Genomic DNA, 15,196 nt, shown 5'->3' with positions numbered 1-15,196 from the left:
AAATAAGATTATAGATTGATATTCATGATTGCAGAAAGAGTATTGGTTTATTTGGACCAGCAAATTCGTAGTAAACCAAAAGTTAATTTGATGTTGTTGATCAGGTTTCCCAGGTTTGAGGCAGATCTCTGATTTTTGCAAAGATTTGACTTAATTCCTAGTAAATAACAGTCACAAGAAGACAAAGGAATCACTTTTAATTCTTCTAAATTTTATGCTGTAAGTAGGACTTTATTCAGAGCAGAAGTTAAAAAAAGACAAAACCATTACAGCACCATGGTTAACGTCTCTGTAGGATCTTATATCAATCATTAGTGTGCCTATGCACTGTCTGTGTTTATCCTTTCCTAAACTCTAATATTAACAGGATAGAAACATAGCATTTTGCTGTTTTCCTTTCAGCCTTCCTGTTATCTATTTTAAGCTTCGCTCTCTCTGCGTTCTCTCAGATGTGTCTTCACATGTTTTAGAAAATAGAATTGTCCTTATAAATGTCTTCTTACATCTCTGTTCTTCATTTGGCTTAATATTTAAAGCACCTCACTAATACTGAGAATAACTAGTATTAAGCCTTCTTCTAGTAATAACTTCCTCTCTGAAGTGTTGTTATTTGTAGGTTCAATTCTCTTCAATAGCCAATCTTTTGATGCATGTCTACTGCTAAGTTTTCTCCCATTTCTCGCCTTATTTAATTTTTGTAGGTTTTGATTGAGCACATAGGGAACTTGGACCGAGCCTATGAGTTTGCGGAGCGCTGTAACGAGCCTGCAGTGTGGAGTCAGTTAGCCAGAGCTCAGCTGCACAGGGACCTCGTCAAGGAGGCCATCGACTCCTACATCAAAGCCGTGGATCCATCAGCGTACATGGAGGTGGTCAATGCAGCCAGCAAGAACAGTAAGCATCTATCTTATAAGATATCTTGGCTGCATTGGTGTGTGTTTCATGTGAGTTTCTTGGTGTGTGTCTTTGCTGCAGATAATTGGGAGGATTTGGTGAAGTTCCTGCAGATGGCTCGTAAGAAAGCCAGAGAGTCGTATGTAGAGACGGAGCTGATTTTTGCTCTGGCTAAAACGAACCGTCTGGCTGAGCTGGAAGAATTTGTCAGTGGGCCCAATAATGCTCACATTCAGCAGGTAAAATCAGCGTAATAGTTTCACATATAAAGGCTTTAGAACGTTTTTAAACCTTAAATGTTTTGGGTTAACGTAAAATAAGTGCCAAGATTTCAGAATGGGACTGCTGTAAAGGTAACCTAAAATGCTTTCTTGAACAAGTTAGGATACATTTATGGGCTACACATAACATTTGTTTGGTACAAACTCATTCTTAGATAATGAGTTTATCTAAGATTTTATAATTTATAAAAATATTAGTTTGGTTAGTTCTGTCTGTCAGAGCTCCTTTCAGAATGACCCGTTTTAAGGCTTCTTGTCGCTTTAAATCCCACTAAGCTTCTACTGGTCAAACTCCTTAACTCAAAGCTTACACTTACACATGAAAATGACTGTAAACAGATGCACATTTATACAACAATTCATCTTTGAAAAGCAGAAGTAGAGCCTGGTGCGTAGCCAACGAGAATGTAGCAAGTAGTTCAAACACTTGTCTTTTCTAGTAGCCATTATACAGCACATAGATTGGTAACGGACAGAGCTCTGTTGGGGTTGCTAGGCAACGAGCTGGGCTTGCGGATCTGTGACGTTATGTTGGGGTAGTTTTTGAAACAGATAATTTTTCAGATACCAAAAAACATTAACCTATCACCAAAAAATGGCTGGATATACAAAAATATACAAAATGGGAATTTTGCATAATAGGTTCACTTTAACAGGGTACCTTTTTCCACCAAAATGTAAATAATTCTGCTGTAAATCCGATAATTCATTTTCAGGTGGGAGACAGATGTTACGAGGAGGGAATGTATGAAGCGGCCAAACTTTTGTTCAACAACGTGTCCAACTTTGCCCGACTTGCATCTACATTGGTCCACCTTGGGGAGTACCAGGCAGCCGTGGACAGCGCCAGGAAAGCAAACAGCACTCGGACGTGGAAGGAGGTAAAAGACGCACAAATACCTCAGTTCTTCAGGCCATTAGTGAAAAATCATTGTTTTTTAATTATACCTAATTTTCTGAAACTGAAAAGGTTAAACAGTCAGATTTAGTAATTTGTCTGTGGCCTAACAGTTATGTAAAAATATTTTAATTTAATTTAAAGGTTAGGTGTCAGTTTATTAATCCCTATGAAATTATGAGTTAGAACTGTTATTTGTAAATCCTATTAAATTTTCAATAAAGTCTGGCATATTTTTACTTTTGTAATTTTATCCATTAAGGCTCTTAAAAGTATTTTCTTTTTGTAAAACATGAAATTAAGAAATCTAAAAATGCAAGAAGGGAAAAATAAAACGGTATTGTGGGATTGAAAAAAATGACACCTTTAAAGCCAAAATATATCTATGTATGTGTTTATAAATACATTTATAAATTTATTATTCATTTTAATTTTCTCCTTTGGGTTTATAAACCATGACGCAGCAGATGTCTTTGATTTTACACTTCTTTATCTCTTAAATTCAAATTTAGGTTTTGCTAAATATTCTGGAACCGAGTATGCTTCAGGTCTTCATTTTAAACGTCAACTAAAGACGAACTAAAGTGTCGGGTTTGCACACCTGTTCCGAAAGTATACGTACATGGGTATTTATAGTTTAATTGTTAAATGGAGAATAACCTTTCAAATGGATAAAATAGATAACTTTACTGGTAATACAAAATCCCAAAAGAAGTTTGTTGGTAATTCTGTTATTTTGTTGTGCAGACAAATAAGTTTTCCTTCAATTTGCTGCCTGTTCTGATTATGTTCTGTCTCCTTTGTTAGTGCAATTTGCTTAGTAAGAAGAAAACAGAACACAATTATGAAAAGCTCTACAGACACAAAATAAAAGGCACACGCAGGGTTTTCGTCCTTAATTAAATCTTGGCATTTACTTTCCTTTCTCTCACCTCGACAGGTTTGCTTTGCGTGCGTCGACGGCGAGGAGTTCCGGTTGGCGCAGATCTGCGGCCTTCACATTGTGATCCACGCCGACGAGCTGGAGGACTTGATCAGCTACTATCAGGACCGCGGGTACTTTGAGGAGCTCATCGCTCTGCTGGAGGCGGCGCTGGGCCTGGAGCGCGCCCACATGGGGATGTTCACAGAGCTTGCCATCCTCTACTCCAAGTTCAAACCTCAGAAAATGAGGGAACATCTGGAGCTCTTCTGGTCAAGAGTCAACATCCCAAAGGTCGGTTTTCTCCCTATCTTGGTCTGTGTGTGCGTGTGTTCTCTGTGAGGAAATATCAGATTTATGAAAGTTACCTATCTGCAAAACAGATTTTAATTAACACCATTTGAGTAACTGGTGTTCCTTCGTCTCCTCTTTGTGGTTTACTAAATTTGTTCTGATATATTTTATCATCTTTATATTTTAATCAAAATATTTTTAAAGATTATTATGACATAGGATTGTTTATAAATATAAACATTTGTAAACAACTGCCAAAAAGCAGTTTTTTCAATTGTTCTTGCAAGTACGCGATGCTAATTTGGCTTCTAGAAAGTAAACTTTAAACATCATAAATGCCATTTTTCTTTGGTTTCAGGTTCTTCGTGCAGCTGAGCAATCTCATTTATGGGCAGAGCTGGTTTTCCTTTACGATAAATACGAGGAGTACGACAACGCTGTCATCACTATGATGAACCATGCAACAGACGCATGGAAAGAAGGCCTGTTCAAAGACATAATTGCCAAGGTAAACACGTCATTTTAACTCAATTATTTATTTCTATAATTTTTACAACCAGTCTTCTACCTCTTCTGCATTTCTAGCAAGACATATATACATATTTATATTGTCTACAGACATAGATAACATTACATAAAGTGATTTTCAAATAATATTGTATTAAGAAAATAATAATTACATATTTCAGGAGCAAAAAAATCCTTGACTTTTTATTGGAAAAGTGAAAAATTGCAAAATGGTGGATTGCTTTTATCTTGCTGCTGTATCAACATATGATACTAAGACAAAGATGCCAACATATTTGTCAAACTTTTGTTAAATCTACCGTTTCAAAGACTTTATAAAGACAGACACAGTTCCAGGAATACGCCTGATTTTAAGGTTATAATCTGAAATCTCTTTTATTAGCTTCTGTCTCAGGCTTTGTTATGTTACTCTTTAGGTCTGAAATACAAAATAGTTTTAGTCAACATGCTGTTGGTAGCATGTTGGCCTACATTAGCATTAGCTAATGCTAACAAACTAACATAAGCATTTAAAATGTATTTTGTGATTATATTTAACTTTGAGCTCTTCCATCATAGTGGACTAGATCTTCTACTTTATTGAAACTTTTCTAGTTTTGTTTCTATTTTCTTCAGTCTTTACCCCAAACTCTTAACTTCAGATTGTCAGTCCACTTTGACTTAAGCTTTTTTTTTCAGCAGTTTCAGCTTCTGCTGTTGTATATTTTACATTTATGTTATATTTCTTTTTTTGCAGTTCCAAGTTATCTTACATTTGTTCCTTGTTCCTTTCAGGTCGCCAACGTGGAGTTATACTACAAATCTCTTTCTTTCTACCTGGAATACAAACCTCTGCTCATTAATGACCTGCTGACTATTTTGTCTCCCCGGTTGGATCATAACAGAGCTGTCAGCTTTTTCTCTAAGGTAACCTGGTGTGAAGAAGGAAACCTTTACGCTGCGTGATCCCTTCCTTCATCTGTGTCCACTTTATTGTTATGACGCATTTTGCTTCTGCTTAACCAGATGAATCAGCTAAAGTTGGTCAAGCCCTACTTGAGATCGGTCCAGAATCACAACAATAAGGCCGTCAATGAAGCGCTCAACAACTTGCTAACGGAGGAGGAAGACTACCAGGTTGGATGGTTTGGTTGGATCTGCTGCCAGCTCGCTATTATTTAAATATTAATAGTTTATTTACATAAAAGCTGAATCAGTGTCTTTCACAGTTGAAAAGTTATTTTTTCATTTGATTATTGAAATTTCTAAATTTGATTTGTATGATTCACGTTTCCACTGACTAGTTAAACTATGTTAAGATATATTGTAGTTCTTTACCCTGGGTTTTGTTCCGGTTGCTTTTCTCTGCGATGTGAGTTAAATTTGATTTGTCTGCAGAGCCTGAGAGCCTCCATCGATGCTTACGATAACTTTGACACCATCGACTTGGCTCAGAGGTTAGAGAAACACGAACTGATCGAGTTCAGGCGTATCGCTGCTTATCTGTACAAAAGAAACAACCGCTGGAGGCAGAGTGTGGAGCTTTGCAAGAAGGACAAGCTATACAAGGTAAACAAAACCAAAACATTTATTTCTGCCAGATATAAATTGGAGATGGATTGGTCATCCTGTCACAATAACAGTATCGGTGTTTTCAAACAAAGAAAATTGATATGACTTGGATTGTCTGAATCACTTTTTGTCTTTGAAATGTTTTCCCGCCGCTGATTCCATGAAATAACTCTGGTCAAAAGCCACAAAAATTGTCTGGGGTTTTTCAACTGTTTTAGATTACTTTTGATGTGCTGAATCCAAAAATCATTGGTTTTGCTCAATCAGGTCAACTTTGTGAACTATGGATGCAGCATGAGCATCAACATGCATGACTTGTTCTCACGTTTCGATCGGTTTCCTGAGAATCGAGGATTAATGAGTGATGAGCAGGAGGAGAGAGACTCCATCAGGACAGAAAAGAGATGGATAATTTTGCTTACGTAATGTTCATTTTACATGTTTTTACCCTTATCAATGTTTATTATTCAATTTACAGAAATCCAAGTTTGTAACATCTAAGTAACACACTCTGTTAGAAAACTTTTTTTTTTCCTGAAACCTTTCTTGGATGAGTAATATTAATGGAAATGAACTGATAATGACACAAAAATGTAATCAGTTCAGTCAGAAGATCAGATTTCTCTAAATCAAATTAGAATAAAAACATGACCTGATTGAGAAAAATGGATGTCATTTGTGATGCAAAATCCTAATTTATTAGAAAAAAACATAGACAACTTATAAAAGATATATTTTGTAACCCAGTGTTATCAATAAATGCTGTTTTTACATTTCAAAATATGATTGAATGATCTTGTTGTGCACCATTTATGAGACTACGTGAAAAAACACTTTTAGCTTGGCAGTATGGTGGCTGTAGAGCTAAGGCTAATGCCGACTTCACAGTTTTTGCTATGTTTGATTGTAATTCAGCAAGTTCCCCCAACATCCACTATATTTACAGTTTTTTTTCTGTCAGTGGCATTAAAAAGGTCTTAAAAAGTCTTAAATTCAACTCCTGAAACAGCAGATTTTCTGTTTATGTAGCTGTTGTAGTGAGTGATGAGGTTTACTTATCTGAGACTCTGACCACAAGCAGTGACTTCAACTTCCAGCAGATGGCGATGCTGGCTTCTTTCTCTAAGCTTCAGACTTGTGTGAAAGTCTTTCTCCAGTATGAAGTAACTGAAATCCTCTTGATGTTTCCCAGGATGCCATGCTCTTCGCTGCAGAGTCAAAGGATGCCGAGCTGGCAGAGACTCTGCTGCAGTGGTTCCTGGAGGAAGACAGGAAGGAGTGCTTTGCCGCCTGCCTGTTCGCCTCCTACGACCTCCTCCATCCTGATGTGGTGCTGGAACTGGCCTGGAGGCACAACATAATGGACTTTGCCATGCCCTACTTCATTCAAGTCATGAGAGAGTACCTCACTAAGGTTAGAGCTGAGCAGAGATTAAAAACTGATCATCTTTGCTTACAATAAAATAGATGTTTATGTATTTTTAGACCATTTCAGCACAGTATTGCTGCACATCAAAAGTAGTTTAAAAAGTAGTCTTAAAAGTTTATGTAAATGCTTGCCTTGACAAGTCAGATTTTAAAAAAGCTATAGAATAGCTACACTGAGACGAAGAAAGCAGAACTAATTGTTATAATTTTTTGCTTGTAGACATGTTCAGTCATCTGTTTGGGTTCTTTTCTAGGTTGATGAATTTGCAGCAAAGGTGATGGTCTCTGGCCCTCTTTTTTTCTTTAAGCGAGAAATGTGTTCTGTTTGTTTTTATGTTGTAACACTTGTAGGATCGTAGCATGGACTGTAGACTAAGCACGACCTAACGAGCCCGGTCCTGGACAGCTGTGGTTTTAGTGTGCAGGCTTTTGTTCCGCTTCATCATCCACACATTTTAATTTTACCAGCTGGAAAACAACAGACTTGCTTTGAGTAATAAAACAAATAAAAAAGGAATTAAAGCAAGAAACTGAATGTCAATGCAGATTTAACTAAAACATTTTATTATTTTGATATTTATGCATAAACCTTTGTAAAAACGCTGAATAAATACTAGCTTAGTGAGCAAAATATTAGACCTTTTTGACTGTTTTCCTCTTTACACAATTAACTATGTTGGCTGGTTAATTACTCTTACTATCTGCTCAGGTAACCAGTCTGTAAACACGCCGCTTGTAGTTTCCAAACTGTACTTTTTAACCACTCTTTAAGTTATAATTCAACTTCTGTTGGAGTCCAAGGTGAAGGAACCGTCTATCAACCACCTGATTGTCACTGTGCAGCAATAGGTCGAGGAGAGGGGTGCTTTAATTTTTCAAAACTTTTTTATATCTTCTTTCAAGAAACTCGCCCAAGCCTGCTTCCAAATTGCAACTCATGATGGTGCCCGGAGCTAAAGCCTGTTCAGAATATATTTTTCTTCATGACCACACATTATTCTGTCCTGGCCTAACAAAAACCCTCTCACCCTCTAACTCTGGATGTCATGGGGCTGCATCTAGTGCTAAGTGGTGTTTTTTGATATGTTGACTTGATAGAGTACAAAAAAACAGAGCAATTCTTCCGCCAAGGCCCGTACACACATAGCTGGGTATTTTAAAAACAAATATCTCCAACATATTATTTTAAAAAGTAATTGTGTAAACACAGGATTGGTTTCAGAAAAGTTTTCATCCACATGAACCTGTACAAATCCACCTCTAAGCGTTGCTTTAAACATGCCAAATCCATAGGGGGCAGTGTAGTACTAAGATAAAATCTATGTCAGCCAATCAGATTGCTTCAAAGTAACAAAGACTTCCTGTTTAGAATTAAACATAGCTGAAATGCATTTAATTGGCGTATTAGAATATGTAGTTAATAAAACACAAGATGGTGTTGATTGGGAATTATATCTAAAGTATGTGGAGATATTGGTGCATTATTTGTCGCAGACTAAAGTGTGGGACCTTACATCTTTGTTTTCCCATATAAATACAAAAATACAGGCTTTTTAAAAATTTCTTATTTGTCAGAGTTTTTTTAGTGATTTTAAAAGGAGTTTTGTGTGGGTTAATGCAAAAAGGCATAAACGTTTTTTATTTATTTTCCCAGATAACCAGCTATGTGTGGACTAGGCCTAAAAGTTAGTTTTCTGAACTGATGTTAATCTCAAATCATCCTTTCTTCCTCTGATCTTCACATGTTTTTTACATTTCATGATTGACTGTAAGGTTACAGAATGGTTGGCTGAAGTCATCCCATCAATATCCCCCTACCTGATCCACCTCTGGATGTATTTACAAATCCGTAACCTCTACCAAATATAAAACATAGTCCAGGGTTGGGGAACGACTGTGTCGTCTTGATGTGATACAAAGCTGCTTAATATTCCAAACTCTCTGATCTGAGACCTTAAATGTCAGTGGGGGGTTCATGTTTGCATGTTTATTGCAGAGTTATGATGCAAAGGGGATTTTAGAAAAAACGCACCACTCAAAAGCTTATTAGATGCAGGCCCATGTTTCTACCTGCAGGGAAAGATTTGTAGTTTTTAACTACAGGCTGCAAACAAATGAAGAGTGAGCCTCCTTTCTCCTGTTCCTTGAGAAGTCCTTTTTTTTATCCCCAGAAAACATTAATTTAAAAATAAAGGGTTTGCACTTTCACTATCAATTGTTAAAGTAATGTGGATTTGAACCTTTTCAATTCTTTTTAAAAATCCTCTTTCTTTAGTTCTTGTAAAATCCTTTCTGATTGCAGTGCACCACTGTTTCATATCCAGCTGTACCTACAGTACAATTGGCACAATTTCTCCAAATAACTGAGCAGCTCAGGTTATAAAAACTGGATTCCTGCCTAACAAATGTGAGCTCTGATTTGTAGCCTCAGTTTTAGTTGATTTCAGGTGAGTGTTTGCTCACAGCTGTGAATGAGATGCATGTTAAAGCTCTGCAATTTATGATACTGAGCTAGCTGGAAATGTGCCACCTGCATTTAGGCATGTATATAGGCTCCCAATATAGAATATAATATTTCTTTAACTGTGATGTATGTTATAATCCTGCCTATAAAGGGCCAGTTCACACATATATAAGAATCATCTTTCTGTTTTTAGTGATAAAATTAAAGCCACATATCTGAATCTTTTTTATTATAAACGCCTTTATTGTTCTTTATAAACATCTTGCATTTCACTGATCAGTTTTTCTAGAAATACATCCTGAATATGGCAACAAATGTGTATTGTTTACGTGCAACTTTGGTGAGCTGACCCTTTATTCTATCCTGTAACATTTACACTGGAAGATGTTTTAGATTCCTGCATGTCATTTTCTCCTCTGTAATCATAGCTACACTGTCCGTAACAGTGTGTTTGTAGCATAATCTTTAAAAAGAGGTTGTGCCAACTCGCAATTGAAACTTCATTTTTAATATTTATCCAGTGGATGTGAAGGAAAATGAGGGTAATTGTTGTTCTGCAGCTGAAGTTTTACAGTTTAAGTTCTCTGAGAGAGAAAAGAAGACATTTAAATGAAGTCTGTACATTTCTGTGATCATAACAATGTAGGTGCTCTGCAAATATACATTTTTTAAACAACTAATTTTTTTTGTTGCAAGATAATCCAGCACAGTAAAACATTTAAACTACATATGTACATAATTTTGAATAGAAAGATTTCTGCAGGATACCTTCAGGTTATGATCTCAGACTGTTAGGACGATGTGGAGGATTTGGTTTTTGTTATCTCTGCTCTCTGCTGCCCCCAGGTGGACAAACTGGAGGAGGCAGAAAGCCAGAGGAAAACTGAGGACGACGTGAAAGAGCCTCAGCCGATGGTGTTTGGTAAGTATAGTGACTTTAAAATTCAACTCAGTGTATACCGACAAGAGTCAAAGAGAAATGTTACAATTTTGCTTCAGGTAAAACTAGAATTTTGTATTAATTCATTGCACTAACTTAAGAAAGAAAAACTACTTGTTGTTTTGTAAGTGTTTTTAAAACAAAACTAGGATTAAAAATGCTTTATACAACCTTTAAATTATTTTTTTTTACATATTTGCTAAAACTGTCATGTTGTGACATTTTAGTATGAGACAGAAAATCTGTGAAAAAAGTCTCCACCTCCTCCCAGTACTAACTGCAGGAATACAACACTCAGTCACTCACAACTTGGAGGAAATCTCTGTCAATTATGCATGTGTACATTTACTGACAAAAATGTTTATGTGAAACTAACAGGATAAACAATTGAATACATGTAGGTATCAATCCTGCAATAACAATGTTAAAATCCCTGCATACACCATTTTTATACTCATACTAGTGGTCTTAGTTAGCTTAACAACAGGCCGAGTTTACTACAAACATATAAATACACAATTTCTCCACAAATGAAGGTGTATACTATTCTCATATGTGATTAATTCAACTTATAATACTCAAAGATGTTGCTTTCGCAGGCAAGAAAACGACATGAGCGGGGCTGAGGAGCTGCCATGTGGCTGCAACTGTGTTGTACTTCCAGTTTTTCTACTTCTTCTTTTTTGATAACTAACCAATAATGACCACAAGATGGCATCCTTTAGTAAAATAAGACAACATCAGCGAAACAGTGAACATAACAATACTGCTCACACCCTTACCCTTGCTGTCTTCTACGCTAAAGCTAGTACCCGATAACAAAGCCACCAATGACGGTGATAAATGGGTTTTCCTTGAATGCTACGTTTTTTCTCAGCTATTGTCCACATTTAGCAGTGTGTACATGAGTGTGATTGACAATGCGAAGACCCTCCTCCTGGCTCTGATTGGTAGTTTCTCAAGAGAAGTGGCGCCTTTCTGTAGGTTGCAAAGGTAGCTTCAGGGAGGAGGAGGAGGAGCTTGATTTATCAAAAATATATAGCAAATTGTAGCTTTTGTTTCATTGAAGACTGAATTTTCAAAGCCAGCTTTCTGTGCTACTTTTTAAGTTTTATTTGTCCCTCAGTAACCGCTGTTCTTTCTTTGTCGCCAGGCCAGCAGCTGATGCTGACTGCAGCTGCCTCTCCTGTGGCGGCTCAGCCAGCGTACCCGGCTTACGGCTTCCCCCCCGCCGCCGCCGCTGCTGCAGCCGCAGCTCCTCCCGCTGCCGCAGGTTATCCCGCCCAGCCAGCCTACGGCTTCAACATGTAAACGGCCCCAACTCCTCATCTTATTCCATCTGTCTCTCCTGGTTTCCCTTCACCTGAAAAACTCGCGCACACTTGAACTGAACCGCACTGCTCCGAGCCCCAGTTGATTCGGCGGAGGCTGAAGAGTCTGAAGAGTCTCCACCCACGCTCACTGAAACTGCAGTCTCAAGTTTCTTCACGCCCCGTTTAGATGAGTGGCCTCAGAGACATTGCGAGGAATCCGGTGACCTCCTGGCCATTTTTTCCCCCCACTTGCATCACAAATCTAAACAGCATGAAGTCTCTTCTCAGCAGCCAGAGGAGCACCAAACCACTTCGTCCTCTTGCTGTTCCATGTAGACTTTATTAACCATAGAGCAGCTTTTGGTTCTTTGTTATTTCGCACTGAGTAAAAAGAGACTTTTCTGAGAAGCAACAGAAGGTGGGAGGCATGTGTTTGCTTCTCTACCTTCCTCTTGAAAGCACTGTTGCGGCCTTATTTAATCTAAGGAGGCGGCTTGTTTGTCTCGCATCTGAATTCACATCTGTGTCATGCTCTGTTCTGAATGACAGTCGCTGTGCAATCGTTCTGTGTCCTTTCACAGCAGGTACAAGTATTTGCAGTATACAGACTATTGACCACTTGTGAATAAGAATTACAGTCTGTGAATGTGTGTGTGGGTGTGTGTGTGGAGCCTTTGAAGCTTTTGTGGACACAATGAAACTTTCACCCACTGTAGATCTGATCTCGTCGGTTGACTTTTCAAAGCCCCGAAAGTGGAAGTCCGGAGCGTCGGGATGGGTGTGACAAAAACCATGAAAGAAAGGAGGTAAAATCATAAATATGTGCATGTGCTGCCAAATAATAATACTGCAACCAGGAGCACAACTGTCATGTTTCACTCAAGTATATCAAGTATTACAGATTTTGTGTCAAAAACAAAGATGTATAATAAAACCTTCCCACCAAATAAAAAAAACAAAACAAAAAAAGATGTGGTGAAGCTTTGAGTCTCAAGGAGGTGCCAGTTAGGTAAAAAAAAAAAAACCTGTATAATTTAAATGTAATGAAATTCCTTACAGATCAGAAGTAAAATGGTATGAAGCACCATATGTATTGTCTATAATGTGTTGTAGTCCTAAAAAAGTATAAAGAATTTTTTTGTAAGAAAAAGACAAATGGCAAAAAAAAAAAAAAACAGCTTAATAAATGGCAAAGTCTTGAGACAAGTTTGCTCAAAGTGGTTTTCATTTTTTCTCAGCTCATGTATAGATATAGCAACATTTTTATATTCTGTATGCTATTTATACTTTTGCATGAATTACTGCATCCATGCAGCAGGATATGGAGGTGATCAGTCCAGGTTGCTAACCGTCGTTAGCGAATCTGTATTGTTGTCTGGTGTTTCTCTCAGTTTCCTGTTTCAATAATCAGGTAGTTTAATGGGCAATCAACACAGTAACACCAGGATCGCTGAACCAGCTGTTTGTGCCATTAAACGTCTCCATAAAGTTTGTCTTGTTTGCAGAAGAAAGCATGAAGTACTCTAAAATTTCCTGGTGAAGGACGGTGGAAACTTAAACTGGACCTGAAGCAGCTTGAGTTTCGAAGAGGTTTAGAGCCACTGGAAGAAAAAAAAAGTCTAAATTTGTCTTCAAATTCTGACTTTTTTTTTTTTTTTTTTACAGAAATCTGACTTTTAATCTCAGAAGACCAAAGTCAGAATTTGGAGAAAAAAAGTGAGATTGTTTTTCACTGGCACTAATCCTCTGTAGATTTTAATCTCTGAATTACACACTGTGGATCTGTATGAGCGACTTGCTTCACAATCCTGTCAAAACGGATTTGTACCTGTTGCTTGTTCGTCCCTCTTCTGCCATTGTTTTTTTCCTTCCACTCAACTTTTCATAAATATGCCTGGATACAACACTCTGTAAGCATCTTTGTGGCTTGCTTTCCTTTTTGAGTTGGACAATGATTGTATGCCGAACAACTTTCAAGATTGTGTAGGGAATAACTAGGTCATAAACTTTAATTTTGTATAAAAATAGTTTTTCATAGGTTCTACATATCCTGATCAACAAAATTTGGGGGTTTTAACTTTGAGTCACGTTAATATTTACTTGAAATATATCATTCTGTGCATCAACTAAATCTGATTTTTCAAAATGTGGCTGTAATTCTCTTGAACATTATTTTTAACTTGGCAGAAAGAAAAATTAAGTTGACATTGAAGCGCCGTCTATTCTTGTTCCTCGTGTGATTTTTATTTACAAATGAGTTAAAATTTCAAGAGGGATATTATTGTTGGGTCCTTGTGGTTTTACATCGTCGATTTGCACCAGACTGACATTTTGGTAACTGAGCAACCAGGACATGAGTGATGGAGAGTCTCCCAGAGCTCCAGCCTCTTTGTCTAGAGAGGGCGTGGTTGGATGTTTGTAGCTGTTATGAGATAAATCTGTTTGATTAAAGAAGCAAATGCTTAAATAAATTAATAAGATCAGATCCCTCCTCCTCTTCCTTCTTCTTGTGCTATATTTGTAATAAACAGAGAGAGGAGATGCTGAACCCCACCCCTTTTTAAATTATTATTTCAAAAGAAAGTGTACGTTTGGTCCCTTCCAGAAAGGCAGCCACTAAATCCTCTTTTCCTACTTCTAAAGTTCATGTATGTTACCGAGAAATTCATTAAGACGCGAAACTAAATATTTATCCATCGTTACTTCCGGTGAGGATTACGCACAACCTTCTAGCGAGGATATTTCCATGGTGACAATCAACAGATATTGGAAACAGTCGGTTCCAACTTCCTTGACTGTATCCGCCCACTGTCACTCCTGATATCCGGGATTCTCCGGGCGCAGCTCAGATCACCTGCAGCCAGGGAGCGCACCAGCGACAGCGCGCTTTTCCTTACCAACAGAAAAAAGAAAAATAGAGGAGAAAAATCTGTTTTGTCTACGAAAAAAACAAACTCCATCCTTAGATTTGCAAGTATTTTTATTTTTAGATTTTATTGTCTAATCATGCAGGATAAAGGCGCATTTTTCAGCCCCCTTTGCAGACCGCGGTGTCTGGCGGCAGCGGCTCCGGCTGGAAGAGCGAAACTAACTCATCCTGGAAAAGCAATTCTGGCAGGTGAGTTCATGGCGATCTGCCGCGCAGGGGGAGAAAGTGGTGAATACCGGAGGTTTTACAGCTTACAGAAAAGTTACAGTCGTAGAAAAGGAGAGCACCGTTTTTAGATACTTTGATTTAAGCCCGGCTCTGTTGAACAACTGAGCGTTTAAGTGTGAAAATCCTGGAAGGAATGTAATTTAACTTGGCATAAAAGCAAAGCAGAAAGTTATATTTCCAAGAGAAGTCACTAATATTTATTATGTGCTTTTCTTGAGGACCTTTCGGGAAATCAAGACTTCATATACAGTAAAAACAAAAAAAAAAAACTTGACCTTTTACATGTTTTAAACAATTTAAACAATAAATCAACGTAAAGTAGCGTATATTTGTGATGGCAGAGCTGTATTTTATTGTTTCTGTTATTTTAACTTTAGAGATATTGTGAGGCATGTCTCAGAATGCATGCTTCATACATGAAACAGCCACAAAAGCTCAAGTGGAGTCAGATTAGATGGAGGGTGTCTGAATATAGATTTTAAAGTCTTGCAACAGATTCTCAGACTTGGGTCTGGACTTTGACTGG

General features: G+C 37.6%; 2 protein-coding genes across 5 annotated transcripts in view; both read left to right on the top strand.

Annotated features, from left to right (window-relative positions):
* Nucleotides 1–12,719, top strand: part of cltcl1 (clathrin heavy chain like 1) — a 38,363-nt gene extending 25,644 nt beyond the window's left edge. For 2 of the 4 annotated variants that reach the window (XM_023344059.1, XM_023344058.1), the window contains 12 exons: nt 702–894; nt 976–1,133; nt 1,892–2,056; nt 3,014–3,289; nt 3,648–3,797; nt 4,592–4,723; nt 4,823–4,933; nt 5,195–5,365; nt 6,561–6,782; nt 7,051–7,077; nt 10,107–10,182; nt 11,354–12,719. In XM_023344059.1, coding sequence (XP_023199827.1) covers nt 702–894; nt 976–1,133; nt 1,892–2,056; nt 3,014–3,289; nt 3,648–3,797; nt 4,592–4,723; nt 4,823–4,933; nt 5,195–5,365; nt 6,561–6,782; nt 7,051–7,077; nt 10,107–10,182; nt 11,354–11,511 — 1,839 coding nt within the window. In that variant the 3' untranslated portion in view covers nt 11,512–12,719. The remainder of the gene's footprint in view (nt 1–701; nt 895–975; nt 1,134–1,891; nt 2,057–3,013; nt 3,290–3,647; nt 3,798–4,591; nt 4,724–4,822; nt 4,934–5,194; nt 5,366–6,560; nt 6,783–7,050; nt 7,078–10,106; nt 10,183–11,353) is intronic. The other 2 variants (XM_023344061.1, XM_023344060.1) reach the window with 1 other exon arrangement.
* A 459-nt stretch (nt 12,720–13,178) lies between these two features.
* The window catches only part of slc25a1 (solute carrier family 25 member 1), a 36,185-nt gene continuing 34,167 nt past the window's right edge, over nt 13,179–15,196 (top strand). Inside the window, exon 1 of the mRNA XM_005795007.2 lies at nt 13,179–14,631. Coding sequence (XP_005795064.1) covers nt 14,520–14,631 — 112 coding nt within the window. The 5' untranslated portion in view covers nt 13,179–14,519. The remainder of the gene's footprint in view (nt 14,632–15,196) is intronic.

The sequence above is a fragment of the Xiphophorus maculatus genome, chromosome 12 (assembly GCF_002775205.1).
Source record: "Xiphophorus maculatus strain JP 163 A chromosome 12, X_maculatus-5.0-male, whole genome shotgun sequence".
Taxonomy (NCBI): Eukaryota; Metazoa; Chordata; class Actinopteri; order Cyprinodontiformes; family Poeciliidae; genus Xiphophorus; species Xiphophorus maculatus.
Note: the sequence above shows the minus strand (reverse complement) of the source record. Positions and strands in the feature narration are given on the sequence as shown.